At 39.3% G+C, this 27630-nt stretch overlaps 1 protein-coding gene across 1 annotated transcript in view; it reads left to right on the top strand.

Annotated features, from left to right (window-relative positions):
* The first annotated feature begins 5504 nt into the window (after positions 1-5504).
* LONRF2 (LON peptidase N-terminal domain and ring finger 2) overlaps positions 5505-27630 on the top strand; it is a 54358-nt gene continuing 32232 nt past the window's right edge. Inside the window, exons 1-3 of the mRNA XM_045885177.3 lie at positions 5505-6536; positions 16878-16996; positions 25763-25885. Coding sequence (XP_045741133.1) covers positions 5861-6536; positions 16878-16996; positions 25763-25885 — 918 coding nt within the window. The 5' untranslated portion in view covers positions 5505-5860. The remainder of the gene's footprint in view (positions 6537-16877; positions 16997-25762; positions 25886-27630) is intronic.

The following is a 27630-nucleotide window of genomic DNA, read 5'->3' as shown; positions in this document are numbered from 1 at the left end:
TCATATGATCCTGTCTCCTGGGAACAACACCCTATTCTTAATATTTGCAATATTTTCTCCTGGTCATTTTTCTTTCTTTCTTTCTTTTTTTTTAAAGATTTTATTTATTTGTCAGAGAGAGAGAGAGCGCAAGTAGGCAGAGAGGCAGGCAGAGGGAGAAAGAGAAACAGGCTTCCTGCTGAGCAGGGAGCCCGATGCGGGGCTCGATCCCAAGACCCTGGGATCATGACCTGAGCCGAAGGCAGCTGCTTAACCAACTGAGCCACCCAGGTGCCCCTCCTGGTCAGTTTTCTAAGCATTTTAAATTTTGAGGTCATACTGTGTAATTTTGGTTTTATTTTTTAATTTATGCTTTTATTTTATTGTGTATTATCTCATAGGCTTTTGTCTATGTCGTAAAAAATCCTTTGTAAGTCTCATTTCTAATAAGTGTGTAACATTCCTTTAAGGGGCAAAAAAAAAAACAAAACAACCAAAAACTCTGAAAATTAAAGAATTCACTGGATAGGAAAAAATGTACAGATTAGATTCTGCAAAAGAAAAGATTAGTGAACGGGGCGCCTGGGTGGCTCAGTCATTAAGCGTCTGCCTTTGGCTCAGGTCATGATTTCAGGGTCCTGGGATTGAGCCCCTCACGGGGCTCCCTGCTCTGAGGGAAGCCTGCTTCCCCTCCCCCACTCCACCTAATTGTGTTCCCTCACTCGCTGTGTCTCTCTCTGTCAAATAAATTAATAAAATCTTTTTTAAAAAAGAAAAGATTAGTGAACTTGAAGACATAGCAATAGATAGTAATAGTATCCAAAATGTATATATAGTGTCCAAAAAACTATCCAAAATGAAGCACAGAGATACAAAAGATTAAAATAAATGAACAGGGCCTCAGTGACCCATGGGACAATGTCAAATTGTCTTTTTTAAGTCTTTCTCCAAAAGGAGAAAAGGAGGGACAGAAACATATATTTGAAGCAATAATGGCCCCCAAATTCCCCAATTTGATCTAAACTATATATATTCATTGAGTTTAAGAAGCTCAATGAACCCAAGAAGTGAAAACAACCCCCCAAAACACATTAAGACACATCAAATTCGTGAAAACAGTGTTAAACAGAAAACCTTAAGAACGATCAGAAGAAAAAAGACATATTACCTAAAGAGCAACAAAAAATAATCATAGACTTCTTATCAGAAACTATGCAAGCCAGAGCAATGGAAAACATCTTTAAATTGCTGAAAGTAAATTTCAACTTAGAATTCTGTGATCACTAAAAATAATTAAAGGCAAAATGATTTTTTTTTCAGAATAGCACAAAAGGTGGGGTGGAGAGTGGAAGTATGTTGTAAGTTTCTTACCTTATTATTGAGGTTATATAATAATCTGCTATAGGTTAACATAGCAACCAGTGTGAACATTTTAAGTCAAATCATGTCAGCCCTCTGCTTAAAACCCTCCAATGGCATCCCACTTCACTCAAAGCGAAAGCTAAAGTCTACAACATCCTGTGAGGTTGGGTACAATCTGAAACTACCCCCAATTCCCACTACCACTGTGACCTCAATTAATAATACATTGGCAGAAATTCATGTTTGTGACTCTTCTTTCTTTTATAAAGCTTCATCATAATTCATTATTATCTTTTCTTTGGACATTATGAAGTATTCTTTTTAAGATTTAAGGCACATGCCAAATAATACCAGTTTCTTTTTCCTTGTCTATAATTCACTCTAACATAAAGAATTTCTTGCAAGTTCCCATCATTCCCACTTTGCCAAATAGTCCCTTCCTCCTAGAATTGAGGTCAGAGCAGAAGTTCCTGCTTGTTGCCTTAGTTTTCAAAATGATTTTTTAAAAATAGAAACCAAATACCTTAAAATCACATTCTACTTGAGCAGACTTCAGCAGCTGCCAATATATTGCACTCCTGTGATAATTCTGAGTTGTCCTAATTTTACAACCTGTATTAGGCAATTATAATCTATCTAGGCATCTTTTCGTGTATCTATTTGCCATCAATATATCTTCTGTAGTTAAATGACTGTTCAAATCTTTGGCCTAATTTTTAAGTCAGTTATGTTTTCCTATTATTGAGTTTCCAGTGTTCTTTATATATACTTGATACAAGTACTTGATCAGATACATGATTTACAAATATTTCTTCAAGTGTGGGGCATATGTTTTTTTATTAAATTCAAGTTAGTTAACATATAGTACAGTATTGGTTTCAGGAAGTATAGGGCATATCTTAACAGTCTCTTGTGAAGAATAGACGTTCTCAATTTTCATACATCCAATTTATCAACTCATCAATGCCTCAAACCACCAGGCACACTGTGTTTTGTATTTTTATAATTTATATTTTGGTTTATTATTCGTTGCAGTGAGGGAGAATACTTACCATGGGGAACCATGGGAAGTCTTGGTGAGAGGATGTTAGAAAACCTATTATGGGGTTTGGACTTTGGTTGGGTGATTTGGGCTTTGGTAGGTACAATTTTATAATTGGGTATCTTACTAAATCTTATTTAAAAGGAGAGCAAACCAGAACGAGGATAGCTGCACTTGCTAAAGAAGTAGTAATCATTCATTTTAGATGGGAGAAGGGAATGTTCAATATTTTGTGGGTTGTGTAGTGACCTTGTTTTTTTTTTTTTTTAAGATTTATTTATTTATTTGAGAGAGTGTGTGCAAGTGTGCATGCGTGAATAGGGGGAGGGGCAGAGGGAGAGTGATATAGAATCCTTAAGCAGACTCCCCGCTAAGCACAGAGCTCAACTCAGGGCTTAATCCCCAGACCCTGAGATCATGACCTGAGCCAAAATCAAGAGCTGGCTGCCTAACGGACTGAGCCACCCAGGCAACCCAATAGTGACCTTGTTTTTGTCTCACTTTATCATGGTGTCAGGGAGACTTTGTCTGATGTTGGTGTTTTATGAGATTGTTTATGTCTGACAGGAGAGCAACATTAACTAGTTGTGAGCATCAGGCTAACTTTGTAATAATACTGAGGCCTTGCTGTAAGTGTCAGACCAGTTCCCAGATGTAAGAAGCTCCTTTTTTCTTTTTTTCTCTTACGGATCATGATTTTGCTGTTAAATATAATACCCAGGGTCACAAAGGTTCTCTTCTATGCATTTTTTCCCTTGAAGTTCTATAGTTTTACTTTTAGGTCAATTATCTTTGAGTTTGTTTTCATATACAATGCTAGGTAGAGATAAAAGTTTTTTCCTTCTCCTTTTTCTCCCCCTCCTCCTTCTTTTTCTCCTTTTTGCCTATAGATATCCAATTAGTCCAGCTTTATGTATTGAAAAGACTATCCTTTCTTTACTGAATAGGCTTTGTCAAGAATCAGTTGCCAATACACATGTGTGGGTTTGTTTTTGGAATCTCTATCTTATTCCATGGATCTACTTGTTTATTTTTGACACCAAAACCACACTGTCTTGATTACCATAACTTAATAATGAGTCTTGAAGATTCTATGTTGTTCTTTTTTAAAAAAGTCATTTTTGATATTTTAGGTACTATGCATTTTCATGTGAGTTTCAGAGTTAGCTTGCTAATTTCTACAAAAAGCCATGCTGGGATTTTGATTGAGATAGATTTGAATTCATAGACCAATTTGGGGAGAATTGACATCTTAACAATACTGCTTTTTCAAAATATATGAAGCAAAAACTGATAAAACCGTAAGGTGAAATAAATTAATAATTATAGTTGGAGATTTCAATATCCTTCTCCCAACAATCAGTAAAACATGTATACTGAAAATCAGTAAGGATATAGAAGACTTGACCAGTATTACCAACCAGCTTGACCTGATTAACATTTATAAAACATTCCACCCAGCAACAGAATACACATTCTTTTCAAGTGCACATGAACCATTTACTAATATACTACATATTTGAACCATAAAACAAGTCTCAATAAATTTTAAGAGATTCAAGAAGTCACACAAGGTAGGTTCTCTCACCTCAGTGGTTTGAAAATAGGGATCAATAAAAAAAGTATCTAGAAAATCCCAAATATTTGGAAACTAAATAACACACCTCTAAGTAACCTATGGAATGAATAATTGGATTTCTACATACTAGCAACAAGTGGAAATTAAAATTTAATAACAATTCTATTTACACTATTACAAAAATTATGTAAAATTTAAGGATAAGTGTGAAAAAAAAGTGTAAGACCTATACACTAAAAACTAGAAAACATCGCTGATTAAAATCAAAGACAACCTAAGCAAATGGAAAGACGTGTTCATCTTTAGTGTCTCGTCTTTGTAGCACTAATTTAACTACTCAGCTTTTTCCTCTGAGTTTTCTGGTTGTTGGTTGTGAATTTGTTGAATAAGCAACCTTTAAGTAAGTGAATTGTTACTATAAAGAAAGATAAAAAAAACCCAAAAGTGATTAAAAAGAGAGTTTGTAATAATTCAGTAGTGAGAAACACATCAAAACCTACTTTGACTATAACTGTTACCAGTCAAAATAGAGAGCCCTTCGCGCCCTGTGACCTGTGGAAATCATTCATGGGAAGGGCTGGCGGAGGGATGGGAGGTGGTGGGATGTGATCTGCATTGATTATAGGACTAGGAGATTGGCCAAAGTTGTCTCTTTTTTCCCTTTGTGAATTAGTTTAATTTTTCTCTCCTTACCTAAGGAGGAGGCATTTCCCCTTTCCCAAAGCCAGATTTGATTAGGGTATTTTATATTGCCTTAGTCATCAGCTTTAATGTTAAGCCTCACAAATTTAGAATAAAGAAATTTCTACTTGACATAATGAACATACGGATTTTGGCATATTGCATTTTATTGCTTTCAAATACATAGAATTAAAAAAATGGTGGAACAATGGGGAAACAATAGGCCATGTCTAGTGAAGAATTCTATAAACTGGTTAATGAGCACAGAAGGAACATTTAGTCTTTGCTCCTACACCAATGTAGCTTTTAACTCCCTCCTTCCAGCAACTTCTGTCTGCAGTACTCCACGTTAGGAGACATTTTTTAAAATTCATTTCTGCTTTTCTAAATCAAGGGCGCAGTATATTGTCCATTACTCAGATCCCTCCTCCTCCCAGCACTAGCATGGGATTTCTTCACGTTATCTGTTAAAACTACTGTTCTAAATCACAATTCGAAAATGTCTCAGTCTAAAATTTAGAGTTCCATTAGGAAGCTTCCTGGAGATCTGTTCAGTGCCCACTTCAGGCTCTCCTGTCACCTAAGACAATGTCCTAAATCAAATTCGCGACGTGCTTGGTAGCTGCCTCGGTTCCCTTTTTAACCACGGCCACAGGTTGTGCGGGCGGCCAGGCCTCCGAGGAAAGGCGGGAGCCGCGGAGGAGGAGACCTGGGCGCCGGGCCCGCCGCGGACACCTGTTCCGGGAGCGTCCGCGGCGGCGGCAAGAGAGCGCGCGCCGAAGGGCGCGTGTAGGCGAACGCGCACGCACACGCGCGCCCGGCCGCCCCGGGACGAGGAGGGAGAGCGTTTGCAGGAGACGCGGACGTGGGGAGGGGGTCGCCACGTTCTCACAGGCCGCCTGGGTTACATAAGCGAGCGGGGGGAGGAGGGGGCTTCGCGGGCGCCGGGGCTCGGGCCGTGCCCGCCCCGTCCCCGCCTCTGCCCGGGTGGGGTTGTGACCCTGCGGGACCGGCCGCCCACGCCGCGCGGGGGACACCGCCCCAGTCTTGCGCCCGCCCTCGCCAGTGGTAACCGCGGCCCACAGCGGCCGCCCGCAGACGCGCGGGGCTCTCGGCGAAGGCGGCGGCCGCGCTTCCACCGCCGGGCCCCAGGCAGCGGAGCATCCTCTCGCCTAGGCTTCTTCCGTCCGGGCCTACGGCGCCGCAGCCCCGTGGCTATGAGCCCCGAACCCGTCCCGCCGCCGCCGCCCCAGTGCCCCGGCTGCGACTGCGGGGAGCCGTTCGCCAAGCGCTTGGAGAAGGGCGACGAGGCCTTCCGCGCCGGCGAGTATGAGATGGCAGCGGAGCTCTTCCGCTCGATGCTGGCCGGGCTGGCGCAGCCCGACCGCGGCCTGTGCCTGCGGCTGGGGGACGCGCTGGCCCGCGCGGGCCGGCTCCCCGAGGCCCTGGGCGCGTTTCGCGGCGCCGCGCGGCTCGGAGCGCTGCGGCCAGAGGAGCTGGGGGAGCTGGCGGGCGGCCTCGCGTGCGCCCTGGGCCGGCGCGAGTGGCGGCTGCCGGCTGGGAGGCCGGGCCGCGCCCCCGAGGAGCCGCGTGGGGAGCAGCCGGCCTCCGCGCGCGTCGCGCCCCGTGACCTGCTGGGCTGTCCGCGCTGCCAGCGGCTGCTCCACAAGCCGGTGACCCTGCCGTGCGGGCTGACGGTGTGCAAGCGCTGCGTGGAGTCGGGGCCGGCCCGGCTGCCGGCTCGGCGAGTCAACGTGGTGCTGAGCGGCCTGCTGGAGAAGTGCTTCCCGGCCGAGTGCCGTGTGCGCAAGCTGGCGGGCCAGGCACGGGGTCTGCAGCGCCAGCAGCAGCCCGAGGCCGCGCTGCTCAGGTGCGACCAGGCTCTGGATCTGGGTAAGTCGGCTTTGGGAGCTGGCCCGCCAGCCTTGCCCACCCGTGGAGCAGCAGGGGTGGACGTGGAGAGCTTTGCTCAGGCTTAGGGGTTATTTTCTTCCGAAGGTGGTAAGGTCAACCAGCAACCGGGGTGGCTGGTGTCAGGGGCCAGCTGCGCCCCACTGGTCCCGTTTTTCGCAGAATCTCCGCATCCTTCCTGAGTAGCTCCGTGAGGCCAAGACTGTCTTTCGCTCCCATCTCCGCTGTCTAGAAGTGGGAGGATGACCAAGTGTTTTTATTTGCCCTGCAGGAAAATGCAAATAACTAACACCCTAGAGGCGCACAAACGGAGTGCCTTGTGATGTGGCGAGATTTGCTCTGGGGGTTTCAGCTAAACAATCCAGGAAGGATCCCCTTCCGTTCTGCTTTTATTACTCGTACATTCTCTCTCAAAGGGCATTAGATGTTGTTATGGTGTGGTTAGCTTATTAGATGATTATATTAACTAGTGTGTGTGTTTAATTTTTAAAAAATAACTAAAATCTGTGACCAGCACCAGGCTCTTTTACCCCTCCCCCTACCTGTTAAGAATATGTAATTTAAAAGACCCAACTTCCTTTTGCTACAGGTTATGTATGATTTAAATCACTAGCCAAGAAGACTTGGTTTAATTTTTTGTTACTAAAAGAATCTTGTGTGGTGTAGTCATTATGCATTTTATTTTAAATTTAGAGTTAAGGTTTTCCCTTTTAGAGGGCGCACCTATATTTAAATTGGGGGATTCATTGTTGGAGTAGAGCAGTGAAACTGTGTTTTATATAACAAGTATTCTGTACCATTTTTGCAGCCAATATATCCATACTTTAGCAGGATGTATATTTTTGAATTTTCATCTGTCTTGTTTATGTATCTGTAGCATGGAGCAGCACTGTCCAGTGGAAATATTGCGTAAGCCACAGATGTAATTTTAAATTTCTGGTAGCCACATGTAAAAGGTGAAAAGCAGGTGAAATTAATCTTAACAATATTTTTTAAACCTATACATCCAAAATATTATTTCAACATACCTTCAATGTAAAAAATGGAGATTTTACTTTAAAAAAAATCAAATGCATTGTGTATTTTACATGTACTGCCTACCCCAATTTGGATACAAAATTTTCATCAGAAATACTTTCTTTATAGGGCGCCTGGGTGGCTCAGTTGGTTAAGCGACTGCCTTCGGCTCAGGTCATGATCCTGGAGTCCCAAGATCGAGTCCCGCATTGGGCTTCCTGCTCGGCAGGGAGTCTGCTTCTCCCTCTGACCCTCCCCCCTCTCATGCTCTCTCTCTCATTCTCTCTCTCAAATAAATAAATAAAATCTTTAAAAAAAAAAAAAAAGAAATACTTCCTTTATATTTCAATTTCATAAAACTTAGAGTTGAAAAAGTAGATTGGCATATTGAAGTTGTTCCAAATTAAGTTTTCCACTAACCAATAGAGTATCAGCTTTTAAATTTAAATTTCAATTAGTTAAAATTAAAAAGTCAGTATCTCGGTTCCTCTGTTGCTCCAGCCCCATTTCAGTTGCCCAGTAGCCACACGTAGGTAGTGGCTACTGTCTTAGACAATAGAAGTATAGAACTTTTAAAACCAGTTGTTGGGGAGCCTGGGTGACCCAGTCAGTTAAGCGTCTGACTCTTGATTTTGGCTCAGGTCATGATCCTAGGGTCCTGAAATCAAGCCCAGCAGCAGGCTCCCTGCTCAGTGGGGAGTCTGCTTCTTTCTCTCTCTCTCTACCTCCGTCCCTCCTTGCCCCTCTCCCCCCCCCCCCCGCCCCTGCCCCTGCCCCTGCCCCTGCCCATGCTCTCTAAAATAAATAAATCTTAAAAATAAATAAAAACAGCTGCTGGAAATGAAGAAGATCACAATACCAGCTGTTGGGAGAAGATGGAGAAAATGAGAACTATCATATGCTGCAGATGAGTCTGCAAATTATACACCTGGAAAATTGTTTAGTAGTACCTGAAATGTTAAATACGACCTTTGGCTGAGCAGTTTCAATAAGGTTCACATATATGGGCACTGAAAGAATGTACACGAATATGCAAGAGTTTATATCCTTATGTAGAGATAGCCCTGAAGTGGAAGCAACCCACACGTCCAATAAGAATGCAATGAGTGACTATATTGTGATGCTTTTGGAATACTATACAGAAAGAAAGTAAACCAGCTACAGTTACAGACTATAGTGTGGACAAATCACAAACATAATGTTGGGTGAAAGAAACCAGACTCAAAAGCATTTTTTTTTTTTAAGATTTTATTTATTTATTTGAGAGAGAATGAGAGACAGCATGAGAGGGAGGAGGGTCAGAGGGAGAAGCAGACTCCCTGCTGAGCAGGGAGCCCGATGCGGGACTCGATCCCGGGACTCCAGGATCATGACCTGAGCCGAAGGCAGTCGCTTAACCAACTGAGCCACCCAGGCGCCCCTCAGAAGCATTTTTACCATGTGATTCTATTTATCTGTAAATCCCAACAGGCAAAATATATTGCATATTGTAAGTGAGGGCAGTGGTTACCTTTGGGAAAAAAAAATATTAGCAGATTGAGTCCAGTGATACACTTAAAACACATCACAGTCAAGTAAAATGTTCATTTAATCCTTGTATATTAACGAGTGTAATTCACTACATCTACAGAATAGAGAAAAATCATATGACCACAATGAGATACCATCTCACACTTGTGAGAATGGCTAAAATTAACAACTCAGGAACCAGCAGATGTTGGTGAGGATGAGGAGAAAGGGGAACCCTCCTACACTGTTGGTGGGAATGCAAGCTGGTGCAGCCACTCTGGAAAACAGTATGGAGGTTCCTCAAAAAGTTAAAAATAGAACTACCCTATGACCCAGCAATTGCAGTATTAGGTATTTATCCAAAGGATACAAAAATAGTAATTCAAACGCATACGTGCACCCCAATGTTTATAGCAGCGATGTCCACAATAGCCAAACCGCGGAAAGAGCCCAGATGTCCACCAACAGATGAATGGATAAAGATAATGGTATATATATGCGATGGAATATTATTCAGCCATCAAAAAGAATGAAATCTTGCCATCTGTAATGACATGGATGGAAATAGAGGGTATTATGCTAAGCGAAATAGAGAAAAATACCGTATGATTTCACTCATGTGGAATTTAAGAAACAAAACAGATGAATATAGGGGAAGGGAAGGAAAAGTAAAATAAGATAAAAACAGGGAGGCAAACCATAAGAGACTCTTAACTGTAGGAAACAAACAGGGTTGCTGGAGGGGAGGTGGGTGGGGAGAAGGGATAATTGGGTGATAGGCATTAAGGAAGACCCTTGATGTAATGAGCACTGGGTGTTATATGCAACTGATGAATGACTAAATTCTGTCCTGAAACTAAAAATATACTATATGTTAACTAAATTGAATTTAAATTTACAAAATCTGTAGCAATCATCGTGATGATAAAATATTGAATGTTTTCCCACTGCAGGAAAAGCTGACAAGGCTGTTCACTTCCATCACTGCCATTTTGCACTGTATTAAGATTCTAGCTGGTGCAACAGGGAGAAAAAAGGTATTGAGATTGGAAAAATAAAACATTATTTGTAGATGACATGTTGGAGTACATAGGAACTTCAGAGGAATATTTGAACTATTAGAAATTATAAGTGAGTTATCAAGGTTGTTGACTATAAGGTTAATACAGAAAGATCAGTGGTAATTATATATACTTAGTAAAAAACAAAATAGAAAACCCATTTATGTAACCAAAAAATTCTTTGGAGTAAATCTTGAAATACCTAAAAGTTGTTCAAGAGCTCTACACTGAAAATACAAAACATTTCTGACAGAAATTAAATAAGTGGGAAGATGTATGATTTTCATGGATTGCAAAACTCAGTAATGATGTGAGTTCTGTGCATATTGAACTATAGATTCAGTGCATTCTCAGTCAAAATCTCAGCTAATGGTTTTGGTGGAGGTTGATGAATGGCCAATGCAATAATGAAAAATAACAAAGCTGGAGAACTGATACTGTAAGATACCGAGGCTTAGTATAATACAGCTGCAGTAATTAACACAGAGTTGTATTGGCCCAAGTATAGACACATAGAAAAGGACTCTTATGTACAGTCACTTGGTTTGTTACAAAGATGCCAGTAGAGTTATATGGGGGAAAAAGTCTTTTAAATAGTCTAAGTCTGTTGCTCATCCATTTGGGAAAAAAATGAACCTAGATGCCCATTGCACATCATACATGGAAATTATCAGAGATCTAAAAAAATCATAGAATATTTTCATGAACTTAGGGTAGGTGATACTTTTTAAGACACAAAAAGCATAACCATACAGGAAAAGATAGATACATTTGATTTATTTATTTTTTTTAAAGATTATTTATTTATTTATTTGACAGAGAGACACAGCGAGAGAGGGAACACAAGCAGGGGGAGTGGGAGAGGGAGAAGCAGGCTTCCCGCTGAGCAGGGAGCCCGATGCGGGGCTCGATCCCAGGACCCTGGGATCATGACCTGAGCCGAAGGCAGACGCTTAATGACTGAACCACCCAGGCGCCCTGATAAATTTGATTTAATTAAAATTAATAACTTCTGTTCCTCAGAGACCCCCCAAAAGAGTGAAAAGGTGATGGGTATTTGTAATATGTATCTAAATGAGAATGCCGATTCAGAATATTGAAAAGAATGCCTATAGTTCAAGAACAAAAAAGGAAGTCTGTCTAAATAGGCAGAGTTGAATAGATGCTTTGTAAAACTAGATATCAAAATGGGCAGTAAATATATGAAAGAGAGCCAAATGTAATTACTGATCAAATGCAAATTTAAACTAAAGACATTAAAGCATACCTGAAAATGAAAAAGAGTAACCATGTCTAGCTTTGGCAAGTATTGGAAGCAATCGGAACTCTTTACATTGCTGGTGGAAGTGCAAATTGGTGCAAGTTAAGTATGTTTGGAAGTACCTACTAAAGTAAATGTAAACATAACTTCTGGCACAGTATTTCCACTTTTGAGTATATGCCAAATAGAAATTAATGCTTATGCCCAACAAAAGACATACAAGAATCTTCATCGCAGCTCTCTCTCTCTCTCTCTCTCTCTATATGTATATGCCAAAACATTTGGATAACAACCTGTCAGTAGAATAAGTATTTAAATCAAGTCACACAGTGTATTATGCAGCAGGGTTTTTTGAATTTTCATTTTATTATGTTATATTAGTCACCATACATTACATCATTAGTTTTTGATGTAGTGTTCCATGATTCATTGTTTGTGTATAACACCCACTGCTCCATGCAATACATGCCCTCCTTAATACCCATCACTGGGCTAACCCATCCCCCCACCCCCCTCCCCTCTAAAGCCCTCAGTTTATTTCTCAGAGTCCATAGTCTCTCATGGTTTGTCTCCCCCTCTGATTTCCACCCCTTCATTTTTCCCTTCCTACTATCTTGTTTCAGAGATACAGGTCTGTGATTCATCAGTCTTACACAATTCACAGCGCTCACCATAGCACATACCCTCCCCAATATCCATCACCCAGCCACCCCATCCCTCCCACCCCCCACCACTCCAGCAACCCTCAGTTTGTTTCCTGAGATTAAGAATTCCTCATATCGGGCGCCTGGGTGGCTCAGTTGATTAAGCGACTGCCTTCGGCTCAGGTCATGATCCTTGAGTCCCAGGATCGAGTCCCGCATCGGGCTCCCAGCTCGGCAGGGAGTCTGCCTCTCTCTCTGACCCTCCCCCCTCTCATGCTCTCTATCTCATTCTCTCTCTCAAATAAATAAATAAAATCTTTAAAAAAAAAAAATTCCTCATATCAGTGAGATCATATGATACTTGTCTTTCTCTGATTGACTTATTTCGCTTAGCATAATACCCTCTAGTTCCATCCATGTCATTGCAAATGGCAAGATTTTGGGGGTGTTTTTTTGATGGCTGCATAATATTCCATTGTGTATATATACCACATCTTCTTTATCCATTCCTCTGTTGATGGACATCTTGGCTTTTTCCATAGGCAGCAGGGTTTTTTTTTTTTTAAAGAAACAGAGACATACAGCAATATGGAGAAATCTCACAGAATGATAGTGACAGATACAAAAGAGTACATTCTATTCATATAGCCCCATGTATAAGTTCAGAAACAGGTGAAAGTAATTCATGTTGATAGAAGTCAGAATGGTGGTTACCTTTAGGAAAGGTGTACTACTTGGGAAAGTGCAAAGGAGCTTTCTTAGGTCCTGATCTGGGTAGTGATCACTCAGGTGTATATGTATATAAAAGTTCAAGATACACATTTATGATTTGTAGCCTTGACTTTGTAAGTCCTACATCATTTTGAACAAATAAACCATGAGGAGTACTGCCATTTATTCTTTCTCTTCACCAGGACCACTACTTAGTTGACATTGCTTTGTGTATCAATTCATTCAACTCTTCATAAATAACACTTGTACAGTTCTCTACTTCTCACCACTGCCCACTCATTTGACGGATCTTACAGTCGTAACTCTAGCTCCCAGCATAAAAATGACCCTGGGTTGCAGTTGGAGGAGAACAGTCTCTGATTAACCCTAAACACAAATGTAGAGAGTAGACTATTTCTTCTTTTCCTCACAAAGCCTGGTTGACTCCTTTCCCCATACAAGGGTTAATTGATCAACTGTTTGGATATTTTTGTCAGTTTCTTGGAAGGTGCACACATGTGTTTTTCTTCCATAAGCTGTCTCCACACAAAGAATTTTAAGGTGCTTTTCCTCTTCCATTTATTTTTTGTGATTCCTCCATAAATTCTCTCAGTTTTATTAAGCTTAAGGCTTAATGCTTAGGAAATGTGTAGTGATTTATCTGAAATGTTTTAAAAGATTAAATTATGAAGTTCTGGCTTCATAAATGGATTGCCAAATGGTGGAAGTCAACAAAGAAAATAATTTGATTCATTCAGTGTCTGGATGGGAAGTGACTGTTTTGGACTTCAGTAAAAGTAGCCTTTAGAATGGGAGGAGTAGAGGCTTAAATTAGAGAAGAATGATTAAAAATAAATGTAAATGAAGAGTGTTTTTAACTCCAAAAATTTTGTCAAGATCAATTAAGCTAACACAAGTGTAAGCAAAGAGATAATGAAGAAAACATTAGTGAAACAGAAAAAACTTAGGTTGGTTAAGAAGTCAGAAGCTGGTTCATTACAAAGACCAATAAAAGAAACAAATGTTTGGCAAATGTGATGAAGAAAAAGCAAAACACAATTAGGATCAGGAATGAAGAAGAAGCACAGTTGCAGATATAAAAGAACATAACAGATTTTAAAGCCTATATAAAAAGGACAATTTTAAGGAAACTATAAATTATCAAAATTGACCTAAGAAGAAGTAAAAGCCTGACATTGACCAATAACCATAAACAAAATAGAAGTGCTACTCAGGGCTTTTTCTTTTGAAAAAGACATTAAGGTCAAACAAATTTTAACAAGCTTTCAAGGAAGATTAACTTTCATCTTATTTCAGATCATTGAGAGATATGGGAAATTTTTCATTTAGTTTTATAAGATTAGTGTAGTTTTGATACTACAATCAATTAAGCTTAGGAAAAAAATCATAGGCTAGTCTTACCTATCTACATAGTTGCCAAAATCTTAGTTAAATTTCTTAGTATCTGAATCCAACAATACAGTAAGACTTAAGATCAAGATGAGCTTATCCCAAGAATATGAGGATGTTTCAGTATTAGACAAATTGTTCAATGTAATTCCCTATAAGGACAGATTTAAGGAGATAAACTCCCAAGTAATCTCTCTCTTGCTGAAAGAGCATGCTATAAAATTCAGCACCTACTTGTTGTAATGCCTTCTTAGAAAACTAGGAATAGAAAGAAACTTAACTAATTTGATAAATATTCTCTGTCAGGAGCTTACAGTAAACATATTTCATGTTAAAACATTCCACATGTCCTTTTTTAAATTCAAAAATAAGAGACAAATGTCTGCTATCACCACTGTTACTTCAATGTGGAAATGAAAAGAAACACAAGGAATAAAACCTAGCATGTCAGAGTCAAAGCTGATTGTTTTCACATGATATGGTTGTTTAGAAGATTCAAGAAAATCAACTCTGGCAAAGTAGGAACAAGGTGGGAGATCTTCATTCTCACCCATATTTGCAGCAGGTGTATTTCTCAAGCTCAAACTATAGTTCTAGCAGCATTTTTTTTTGAGATTTCCAAAAATCTCTAAAAGTTATTTCTGTATTTGAAAATGTATTTAATTGTGCGTTTGAGGAACTTTTACTTAGTCTTCAGTTGCAAATGACTAATCTGTAATTATGTTTACTATATAACATACTACAGAGACAAATATGAGAAGAATCTAATAGAATTCTATAAAGAACTTATAAGCAATTAAATGCTCAATTTCAAATCATATGCTTGTGGATTGACATCTGTATTTCATATTCCAAGATGAAAAACATAAAATCTCATTACAGATCATAATCAGCACATGAACATTTTCCAATTTATTTTGATGATAGGGGAAACTAACTTTGAACTTTAAGGAAAATGTCCCTTCCCCCAAAGAATTCCATTCTTCTAATTAGTAGACCTGTGTTACAAAAAAGTACTAAATTATTACTGTTATTTTTTAATTTTGCCAATAAAAATTTTGTGAAAATTTGTTTTCTTTCTTGTTATATAAGTACCTGTACAATATCCTCAAGTTTTTTCCTGGTCTACAAAACCTAAAATACTTACTGTTTGGTTTTTTGCAGAAAAAAGTTGTTGATCCTTACTCTAACCAGTCCATGTCATTTTAAAAGATTCAACTTTTGGGCGCCTGGGTGGCTCAGTCATTAAGTGTCTGCCTTCGGCTCAGGTCATGATCCCAGGGTCCTGGGATCGAGGCCCACATCGGGCTCCTTGCTCCGCAGGAAGCTTGCTTCTCCCTCTCCTGCTCCCCCTGCTTGTGTTCCCTCTCTGGCTGTGTCTCTCTCTGTCAAATAAATAAAATCTTAAAAAAAATAAAAATAAAAAAAATAAAAGATTCAACTTTTATTGTTAGATTCTCCATTTCTGCCATATCTTTGCTCTTTTCCCACCTTTTTTCCTTGTCATACCTTTTCTCTATTACACATATGTAGCAATAACAGAGTCATAAGTAGCCCCCCCATGTCTTGATGTAATATCCTTTTGCATGAGTTCTATTACGCACAGTTGCCCACTTACCTACATAAACTAGATGTGGTGGCATTTGGAAAGTACCAAGTGGCTAGTTTGAGAAAGAGTCAAGGTCTAGGTTCTGGAGCAAACGGAAATGGGTATTAGGTAGAGAAATGAGAACACATTAGGTACTGAGAATATTTATCAATTAAAATGCATGCTGTAGCTCTATTGCAAAGATCCTGCAATGAACATAGGTAGAGTGAACCAGGCCCCAGCAGGATGAAAATGGCTGTGATGGTTCTGCTTTCATAAGCTCTGGCTTTGTCACCTTTCCATGGTACCTTGCCAAGTCAAGGACTTCACATACTACATATCAGCTCATAGAGTCACTCTTGGCTTCTGTGTAGTGAAGCTTATCTCCATAGTCTCATATGAGCAGTTCTCAAGCTCTCTTCTGTTTGAGGAAGTTTTTTTCCCTTTCCTTTCTCACTTAAGAGAACGTACTGTAGGTACATTTATGATGATAAGTCCACATCCATGCAGTTGTATAAGAAAAAAATTACGGATTCTTTTGTTTCTTGAGTATGGATTTCCTTGTATACTTTCAAGAAAGTTATTTTATTTATTTTTTAAAGATTTTATTTATTTACTTGACAGAGAGAGAGCACAAGCAGGGGGATTGGCAGGCAGAGGGAGAGGGAGAAGCAGGCTCCCCACTGAGCAAGGAGCCCGATGCGGGACTCGATTCCAGGACCCTGAGATCATCACCTGAGCCGAAGGCAGATGCTTAACGCACTGAGCCACCCAGGCACCCCTCAAGAAAGTTATTTTAAATCTTTTCATTTTTAATACCTAGTTATAGCATTAAGATGATTCAGCATTTACTCATTATTATTGCAGATAATGTTGTGCCTAGTGTGTATTTGGCAGTCTGTTTTTCTTGGTGCGTTTTGAAGTCATGTTAATACTCTTTCTGTTTTCCTGAGAGAAGCTATGTAAAATAAACTTCTCAAGCTATTAAACCACATATGATTTGAGGGAGTAAGTATTTATTTTGCCTTTATGTTTATTTTCCAATTTAATATTTTTAGTGACTTAAAGATTTATTTTTAAATATAGTCATTTTAATTTTTTTCTATTGCCCATGTCTTTCAGCTCCTAGAGATAATTCGTTATTGCTGCTGCGAGCAGAGTTACATTTAACCATGAAGAACTACGAGCAGGCTCTACAGGATGCCAATGCCGTTTGTCAGAATGAACCTCTCTTGACTAAGGTATTTGACTAAGGTATTAGTTGGCTTTGGAGAAAATAAATGTAAGTTTATGGAATTTTCTTAAGAATAAACGAAAATGATTGTGATTAGGTACCTATACACAGTGTACATTTCCCTCATGATAGTAGTCTAAATGTAGCAATCCACTTCATAATAAGCCAACTCAGTTTAAAAGACCAAAAAGTCTCCCAACGGGATTTAGTTAAGAAACACTAATTTAGATTACTTTTAGGAGATATTTAGCTGAATAATATGCCTTTTTAATAAACAAATAAATATATAAACACAATGATAAAATTGTATAATTTGTGAGTAAAGGGAAATGTTTAAAATTACATGTTAGTAAGACCGTATAATAATGATTAACAATTGGGCCCTAATATGCATGGAACATACAAATGTTGTTAGTGAAAGGATAAATGTTTTGTATGTATTTTGGAATAATTTTAGTCTGTGTTGGAAAGGTCTAATATTTCTTTCTGTGATGACGCAAAATAAGCTTTGTTAAAATAATAATGATAGCTTAAGTTGTCACTGAAGATTAAGAAGCCAAACAATAAAAGTTGTAGCTTTTTTCATGAATCTCTGGATTTTAAAACCCAAAAGAGATTTTAAAGTTTTAAGGAACTTGTAATGAAACAATGAATCATGGAACACTTCATCTAGAACGAATGATGTAATGTATGGGGATTAACATAAGAATAAAAAAATATATATATAAAATCAGGTTAAAAAAAAAGGAACTTGTAATGAAATTAACATGGATCACATGCTCTATTAGCTAGTAAGTAAAAATATTTTGTCCCTCTATATTACTGTTTATCTTTTTTTTTTTTTTAAGATTTTATTTATTTATTTGACAGAGAGAGACACAGCGAGAGAGGGAACACAAGCAGGGGGAATGGGAGAGGGAGAAGCAGGCTTCCCGCTGAGCAGGGAACCTGATGCGGGGCTCGATCCCAGGACCCTGGGATCATGACCTGAGCTGAAGGCAGATGCTTAATGACTGAGCCACCCAGGTGCCCCCCTGTTTATCATTTTTTGTTTTAGAAACACTGAAGAGGCATTAACCCATGTTAATAGAAAAGATGGACTTCTTTCCTTCCTTCTACCCAACCTTCCATTCTTTTAAAAAAAAAAATGTTTTCGGCTTAGATTAAGTGTTAAATTGGAATTGGGGATGAGCCTAAGGATGGGAAACAAATGTTTGTTGGACCAAGCCCAGAAATCTGTTTTTGCTTGCTTGCTTCACTAAAAATATTTTCTCCTCCTTTTTCTGATGACTTTTCTCCTATCCCTTGATCTATTACTCTTCTAAAGTAATTTCTGTCAGTAATGATTGAGCCTTAATTGTTATGAATTATAAGTTTATTATTTCTGACTGACAGAAATTGTATTGCCCTATGAGGCTGTATTGCCCTATGAGGCTAGTTTCTGTATTGCCCTATGAGGCTAGTTTCTTCTCCACAGTATTGATTTTTTGAGGTAAAAACTTGGCAGTGTGTCTTTGATGAAAGACAGACTTAGTTACTACAAAGTTACGTTGAGAATTTTAACTATAAGAGAGCCAGCAAATGAATTATTAGCTTTTGGGATTTAGGTTATGTCTTTAGGGTTTATTGCAAATCTATGGACCTCAATTCTTGATAAATGCCTAGTGAAGAACAGCTTTAGTGGAAGTATACCCTGATAAATCAACTTAAGGTAATGAAGGATGGAAATTTGTTTCCAGGTTAATGTTATAACTGAAGGATTATAGCAGAAGCGACATTGGAAAGTAAGTTGAAAGGACTGAGGGAAGGATGAAGTTGTCCAACTGTGGCTGAGATGATACGGAAGCACTTGTAGAACCAACTTCGAGTTTTCAGTTGCGGACTACTATACCAGTGTGTTTTATCCAGGCAAACTATCCTTTCAAGCCATCCGTCATGGCTGATACTGATTCACAACTTTTGGTGCAAATGGAGACAAGTCAGTGCTAACAAAATATTTGCCCATATGCAGAAATATAAATAGGCATGTGATAAGTTTGATCTTATTCAAATGGGTAAGCATACCTGTGCTTTTTAATGCTCATAGAATCCTATGCTGGTAAAATAAGTCTCAATAGATTTCAAATTATTGAAATCTTGAAGAGTATGCTCTCTGACAATAGAATGAAAAGAGTAATTGATGATAATAAAACATCCAGGAAATCCTTAAACTTGTTATTTAATTAGATTACCTCTAAAAATCCATGGAACCAAGGAGAAATCACAAAGGAAACTAGGAACTATTTTGAAATCACTGATAATAAAAGCCCATTACATCTAATTCATCATATACAGCTAAAACCATTCTTTGAGGGAAATTTATAACATTAGTAAATTATTAAAGAAGGTCTCAAAAGAGTGATCTGCTTCCTCCTTAAAAAACTAAGAAAAGAAGAGCAAATTAAAATAAAAGTAAGTAGAAAGAAAGAAATAAGAGATAGGAGTCAATACATAGAAAACAGAAAAACAATAAAGAAAAGTCAATGAAATAAAACCTGTTTTGAAAAGATCAGTGAAATTTATATACCTCACAAGACTAATCAGGAAAAAAGAGAAAAGATACAGATTACTAATATCAGGAATGAAAGAGGAGATATCACTATAGATCCTACAGACATTAAAAGGATAAAAAAGGAACAATTTTATGAACAAATTTATACCAATACATTCAACAACCTAGAAGTTAACAAACTCCTTGAAAGATACAAACTACCAATGTTCATTCAAGAAGAAATAGAGAACCTCAATAGCCTTATCTTTCTTTAGGGAAATTGAAGTTGTAGTTAACCACCCTCCCCTCCAAAATATCAGGACCAGATGGAATTACTGATGAATTCTATCACACATTTAAGGAAGAAATAATGCAAATCCTTCAAACATTCTTCTGGAAAACAGAAAAGGGGGAACACTTATTTTATGAGAACAGCATTATTGTGATAACAAAACCAGGCAAAAACATTAAAAAAACAAACAAACTTCACACTGATACCTGTCATCATCTCATTTGAAAATCAATTTGTATTGACAGACTGAAAAAATGCAATAAATGAAGGTAAAGCACTTGATAAAATTGAATGCCCTTCATGTTAAAAACTTTGTATGAACTAGAAATAGCAGGGGATTTCCTCAATCTGATAACCACTATCTGTGAAAACCCTTATAGCAAACATCATATTTATTTATTTATTTATTTATTTATCTATCTATTTATTTATTTATTTATTTGAGAGAGAGAATGAGATAGAGAGCATGAGAGGGGGGAGGATCAGAGAGAGAGGCAGACTCCCTGCTGAGCAGGGAGCCTGACGTGGGACTCGATCCCAGCACTCCAGGATCATGATCTGAGCCGAAGGCAGTCACTTAACCAACTGAGCCACCCAGGCACCCGCAAACATCATTCTTAATGGTAGGAAATGGAGTGCCTTTCTGCTAAGACCAAGAAAAATAAAAGGTGTTTGCTTTTACCACAATAAGATACTGGAGGTACTAGCCAAAATGGTAAAACAAAACCAAAAACAAAAAAGAAAAGAAATAAAAGGCATACATAATGAATGGAAAGGAAAATGCAATACTGTCTATTCACAGTTGACATAATTGTGAGGAAATCTCAAGAAATTTACAAAAAGCTTGCAGGATACAAGGTGGTATGCAAAAATGAAACCAATCATATTCTACTAAGCAACAAGAAACAATTATAAAAATGAAAATTTAAAAATAATACTATTACAATAGTTTAAAAAAACATGACATACTTAGGGATAAAGTTAACAAAGTACCTACAAAATCTATATACTGAAAACTACAAAACATTGCTGAGAGAAATGAAGTATCACTTAAATAAGTATAAATGCGTACCAGGTTCAGAATACTCAATGTTAGTAAGATGACAGATTCCCCAAAAAACAACAGTTCCAATTAAAATTCTGGTATTCTTCTTTGCAGAATTTGGGAAATTGGCTTTAAAATATACATATACGTATGTGTATATATGTATACACACACACACATTTATGGAAATACAAGGGACAGAAGAGCCAAAACAATTTTAAAAAATAAGAATGGAGTTGCAGGGAATACACTACCTGATACCAAGACTTACTATAAAGCTACGGTATTGAGAACTGTGTAGATTACTAAAACAGAAGACAGTAAAGAAATAGACCTACACATAAGTGGTGAATTAGTTTTTTACAATAGTGCAAAGATAACTCTATAGGAAAAGAATAACTTTCTCATTTTTTAGTAGGAGAAAATTGGGTATCTATTTGCAAAAAAAAAAAATGAACCTCAACCCTTTCCTTACATCATATATTAAAATTAATTCAAAATGGAGCATCGACTTAAACATATAGTCTATAACTAAAGCATATCTGAAACAAAATATAAAAATCTCTGACACTTTTTGTAAAGCAAAGATTTCTTATCCAGGACACAGGACAAATTGTAAAAGAAAAAGTAAATTGGTCTTCATCAAAACTGAAAACTCTGTTCTTCAAAAGATAATGCTACAAAAACAAAACAGCAAACAGAATGGGAGAAAATATTTGCAAGACATATATCTGGTACGCCATACATCTGTATACAGCATATATAAAGAACACTTACCAACTCAATCATAATGTAAATAACCCAGTTAAGTAATGGGCAAGGACAGATACTTCACTAAAGAAGACATAGGAGGGCGCCTGGGTGGCTCAGATGGTTAAGCATCTGCCTTTGGCTCAGGTCATGATCTCAGGGTCCTGGGATCGAGTCCCGCATCGGGTTCCCTGCTCAGTGCAAAGCCTGCTTCTCCCTCTCCCTCTGCCACTCCCTCTGCTTGTGCTCTTCTGTCTATCTCTCTGTCAAATAAATAAATAAAAACAATCTTTAAAAAAAAAAAAAGAAGACATAGGAATATCAACTGAACACATCAAAAGAGGCTCCACATCATTAGTCATTAGGAAAATGCAAATTAAAACCTCAAGGAGATACCACTATATACCCACTAAAATGGCTTAAACTTAAAAGAATGACCATACTAAGCGTGGACGAGGATGTCCAACAACTGAAACCCTTACACAATGCGGTGGGAATGCAAAACAGTACAGAGCCACAATGGAAGACAGTTCAGAAGTTTCTTTAAAGTTAAACATACACTTCCTATGTGACCTAACAATCGTGCTCTTAGTTATTTTCCCGAGAGAAGTAAAAAGATGTTAATATAATATTTATAACAGCTTAATTCATAATAGTCAAAGACTGAAAATAACCCATAGGTCCATCAATATGTAAACAGAAGTTATCAGCAAGATGGCAGCCTAGGGGGTCCCAACACTCATTTCCCCCACAAAATCAACAAAAGCAATAAATAAACAACTATAAACCAATGAAAACACCTCTGGGAAAGCTCTGGACTGCAGTAAAGCAGGAGTAGAAACCCTGTAGAGCCCCAAAACTAAGGGTGGCCACAAAGAAAAGTGTAGGAAGTATTTTACCTGTATCACTCCAATCCCCAGTCCAGAGCAGCTCAACACTGAGAAGTGTCCCCTCAGAAGGATTTCACCCCATGAGGTAAAGAGAACCGGAGGACTCTTGGAGTCCTTGTCATTGCCATGAGCTTCTGCAGCCTTTGCTACTGAGGACCCCAATACTCTTAACCAATGCTGAACCCCGCTGATAGAAGTGCCCAGAATCCTGCCTCAGGGTCTCCTTCCCAGGGCTGATGCTGTTGCTGTGGTGACATCTGACCACTGGGGCCCAAGTTACTGCTGTGCCCTGTTCTCCAGGACTGGAATGCCACAGGGCCTCACCATCTACAGGAAGCAGAGCTGCCTCTGTGTTGTCACCCCCTCCCTCAGTCTGAAGCCCTGACGCTGACCCATCGTTTCAAACCTGAGCGTCTGCTGCTCTGTGCCCTTCATCCTGGGTCCCAAGTGACAGCTTTGACCTGCTACCACTGGGTCATGCTGCCATTGCTGTGTATCCCACCCCCTTGGTCCTGAATTGGGGTACCTCTGTGCCTTGTTATCCCTGGGCTATCTGTTGATGCATCTCTCCCCCTCCCCATTATCCCCCTAAACTCATGTCACAGCAAGGAGCTCCAGAGACCCCGATCCCGGTTCCATGGGTGATCTGCACACACTCTTACCTCTCAGATACTATTGTCACAGCAAGTGAGTCTGTGTCCCAGACCATGGGCTGAGGTAGTTCTACCTGTCACTGAGCCTGTGACCCCAGCTTCTCTGCTGCTGTGAATGCCAGCACACCAGGACTGTCGCCAACACCCATGGACAAAGTACAACAGGAGGATCCCAGCAGGCTTTCCCCCCAACAGCCCTAGCCGTCACTGCTGTCACAGGCACCAGCAGGAGGCCCACAGTCTCGGCTGCTAAGGATTCCCACAGCCTTTGCCAGTGTTGGACGCAGTTGCCAGATCTGCATGGACACTATGCTACCGCACCCTAGCCAGCTGGTGCCCTTGCAGCCAACTTGAGATGAAAATCTTTCCCCCTCGAATCCACATTGTCCAGACAGAAAACCAGCAAGGAAATAATGGACTTGGACTATATTTCAGGCCAAATGGATCTGATAGATACATACAGAATATTCCACCCAAGAGCAGCAAAATATATATTGTTTCAAGAGCAAACAGAACATTCTCCAGGATGGATCATATGTTAGGTCACCAAACAAGTCTTAACGAATTTAAGAAGATTGAAATCTTATCAAGTATCTTTTCCAGACACAATGGCACGAAAACTAGAAATAGTAACAGAAAGAAAGCTGGAAAAATCACAAATATGTGGAAATGAAACAACAGACTTCCAAACAACCAATGAGTCAAAGAAGAAATCAAAGGAGAAATAAAAAAATCTTGAGACAAAGGGAAATGGAAACACACATACCAAAACTTATCAGATGCAGCAGAAATAGTTCTAATAGGGAGGTTTACACCTACATTAATAAAATAAAGATCTCAAACAACTTAATCTTATTCCTCAAGTAACTAGGAAAAAAAAAGTCCAAATTTAGCAAAAGGAATAAAAATTAGAGCAGAAACAAAATAGAGACTAGAGAGACAACAGAAATGATCAATGAAATACATGTGTGATTTCATTTATATGAAATTCCCAAAAAGGCAAAACTCTAGTGACAGATCAGTGGTTCCTGGACTTGGAGAGAGGTTAGGATTGACTTTGAAGGGCATGTGAGAACTTTCTGGGGTGATGGAAATGTGCTACGTCATGATTGTGGTTGTACTTACACACTGTATATATTTGTCAAAAGTCCTATATTGTACCTTTAAAGTTGGTGGCATTTTATTATATATAAATTATACCTCCATAAGTCCATCACGGAAGAGAATAGGGAATATTTATGAGATGAGAAAGCTCAGCAAATTTTTGGAATGCAGGTGAATGGATGAAAAAGCAGAGAACATTATAGTTCAAATGGGAGCTGAGCTCATGTCCTAATGCAAACTCCAGAGAAGATTCAATTTAAGCTCTTGGGAAAGGAATAAGAAAGGATGTTTGCTTGACATGCCAGTTCACTCCGCCATGCAGAACAGTAGTGGGGCAAAAAAAAAAAAAAAAAAATCATAATGCCCCGCCTCCACCTCCTGCAAAGAATTTGGACAAACTGCTTGGGGCAAGTGTGGCTGCCAATGCATGCAGCAGGTTCCCCCCTCCACCCCGCCCTAAGTAAGCCCCTCTAAATCCTGATGCATGGGGCTCCCTGCCTAAGGCCTGGCTTCCCTACCACACACCTGAAAATAAAACCTCTCAAATAGATCTCCCTCATGTAGATGAAGGATCCAAAAAGTCTTCCATTCAGCAATGAAGTCTATGAAGTCAAGGTCTGGCTCAACATGAGACAAAACCAGTTGGAAACAGTACATCTTTTAAAAATATGAATGAAGGGGTGCCTGCGTGGCCCAGATGCTTAAGCATCTGCCTTTGGCTCAGGTCATGATCCCAGGGTCCTGGGATCGAGCCCCGCATCGGGCTCCCTGCTCAGCGAGAAGCCTGCTTCTCCCTCTCCCATTCCCCCTGCTTGTGTTCCCTCTCTCGCTGTGTCTCTCTCTGTCAAATAAATAAATAAAATCTTAAAAAATATATATATGAATGAAGAAACAGGGATTAACAAGAAAAAATTCAATAAAATAAAGAAGAAAAAGACTAAAATGCATGATCAGGACTGACCCAAATGGAAATGTAATACATGAATTGATAAAACAAATTATAATGTTTACAATGATTTGAGAAAATACTGCATTCACCCAAAAAAAAAAAAATTCTGGTGGATAATACTGATCCCATATTGCACTTTATTTCTGTTTTAGTAATTTGTATGTTATGCTTTGTGTTATAGGTATTTCTTGTCATGTCGGTCTTCTCTCACAAGACTATGTTCTTTGAAGACAGGAACATGGTTGTGATCTGTGATGACTGAGTGTATTTAAAATTGGTAGATAGTCACTTCTCTTACTTAGCATGGCCCTTAAAACTGCCTTGGGCTTAAATTCCTAGTCTGGTGACTCCTGTGTTCTGCTTATAGATTGTGTTTATGAGATATTCGGATTTCCTCAGGTTCCAAGGTAGTAGAGCTAGAGCCATCCTTGGGGGGTTTTTGTTTATTCTAGCTGATATGAAAATTCAGTAGTCCTAATGAGTTTTTTTCGGGGCCCTTTGTATGCAAGTATATAATCACACTTTTTAAAAATGTGTGTCTTGTCTTTTGATGAATCCAGGGGCATCATATGAAGGCTCAGGCTCTTTCTGGATTGGGAAGAAGTAAAGAAGTGTTAAAGGAGTTTCTCTACTGCCTTGCTTTAAATCCTGAATGTAACTCAGTGAAGAAAGAAGCACAGAAGGTGTGATTTTCTTTAAACGAATTCTTTCTTAAGTCTCATTTATATAGCCTTTATGTCCATGCTGAGTAATTCCTGCATGTCAAATAAACAAATAATATAGTTCTGAATATTCATGACAATGTGATTAAAAGCACACAGGAATGATCATGAGTTTCACACGTTTGATATCTTTCATCCAGGGATAAAGCACAATGTTTCATGAGACAGCTTTGCACAGCTCCGTTCTGCTGGGATAATGACATGGGCTAAGGAGGCAGGGTCAATGTGTGAGATTAGTGGAGGCAAAGTGAGTTTTCTTAGAGTTGTAATTTCAAGCATTATAGTTTGTATAGGAGACCTATAAAAGACATTGTGATAATATACAAAATATAGCAGTTCAGCTGGAAAGGTTGACTTGAAATTGCCAGCAAAGCTTCACCAGCATGATGCAGGTCTTTAACCCAGTCTTATTAGAGGTCATTGAGTCACATTTACTGTGGGAACCCATCCCATATATAAGAGCCTGTACAATAGTTAGTCTTAGCACTTCCAGTGACCACGAGTTCTTGTTTTTATGTCAGTGTTTCCCTATTTTAGCACTATTCATTGCTGACTTCTTTCATACATTTACCTTGCAATTTCCACTTTACAGGCTAGTTTTATTTTCTGGAGCAAGAGGGAATGAATCTGTTCTTCCTCCTCCATTTTAAACCACCTTAGATATTTGAGATTGGCTGTTATCTTTGCCCTAAGTCTTTCTTTGGACTGAACATCCTTTTCTCATGGAACAAGGTTGTAAGGTTTCCTCCTCTGGATGCATTCTAGTGTACCTCAGCATCCACATCTGACAGCCACACGAGGGGAACTTTTACCTTCCCTTGTGTTCATATCATGAAGCGTGTTTGTTTATTTTTAGCCTAATACCGTCACACTGTTGGCTCCTATTAGAACCTGGGTTAGCCCAAACACCTAGATCTTTTTTTGTTTTCAGTGAGAACTTTCTAGCAATACTTTTGATCCTTGTATTGTGCAGTGGATTGGTCTTTGTTAATGCTGTCAAATTATCACTTCTGGGTTTTGGCCGTTGTTTCAACTTGTCAGAATAATACTCAATCTTAACATCGGCTCTTCTATCCCTGCCTGCTTTGTCCCACCTGCAAATTTGACAAGAATCTTAAAACGTATCTCAACTGCTCTTTACAACAGCTTAAGAAATTCAGCCTGAGCTCAAACTTAAGCGGATTTACAAAGGTCCCAGGGCCAGAATCTAGGCCTGGTGATGTTTGGGATGCTCCTTGTCTGTCTGGTGCTATTTCAGATATGATGTTTTTCCCTGTAGCATTCTGTGAGGGGTAGATGTCTTCTATCTCAGTGCCCCAACACTGCCAGCCTGTTGATGCTCGTGAAATGTAATCTCCCAGGCAGCCTTCTGCTGCTTTACTGGAGCCCCCCAGAGCCAGTGCTGAGGACACTGATGTCCCTGCTGAGTGCTGTTCCTTCTTGATACAGGGCTCATGGGTACTGGTGCACTGATCTGTCACATGAAGAACAGTGGCAGGTTCTTTATTGGGTTTCGGTCACTCCTTTATACCTCTCTTAAGCCTTTGGATTCAGCTGAGTCCATGAGGTTTGGCAGGACCATCAAGTGACTGGCAGTCACTTCCCACCACCACCAGAGGCTAGTCCATGGCTCTTGAACTAGAATTATGGCTCTTCACCCGAGCTTCCTTTGAAGTTCTTTACTAGGCGGCTCTTCTGGTTCTCTT

The sequence above is a fragment of the Mirounga angustirostris genome, unplaced genomic scaffold (genome assembly GCF_029215605.1).
Source record: "Mirounga angustirostris isolate CCGP_5_RB_7025 unplaced genomic scaffold, mMirAng1.0.hap1 SCAF_10, whole genome shotgun sequence".
Classification (NCBI taxonomy): domain Eukaryota; kingdom Metazoa; phylum Chordata; class Mammalia; order Carnivora; family Phocidae; genus Mirounga; species Mirounga angustirostris.
The sequence above is the reverse complement of the archived record's forward strand: the minus strand, read 5'-3'. Positions and strand labels throughout refer to the sequence as shown.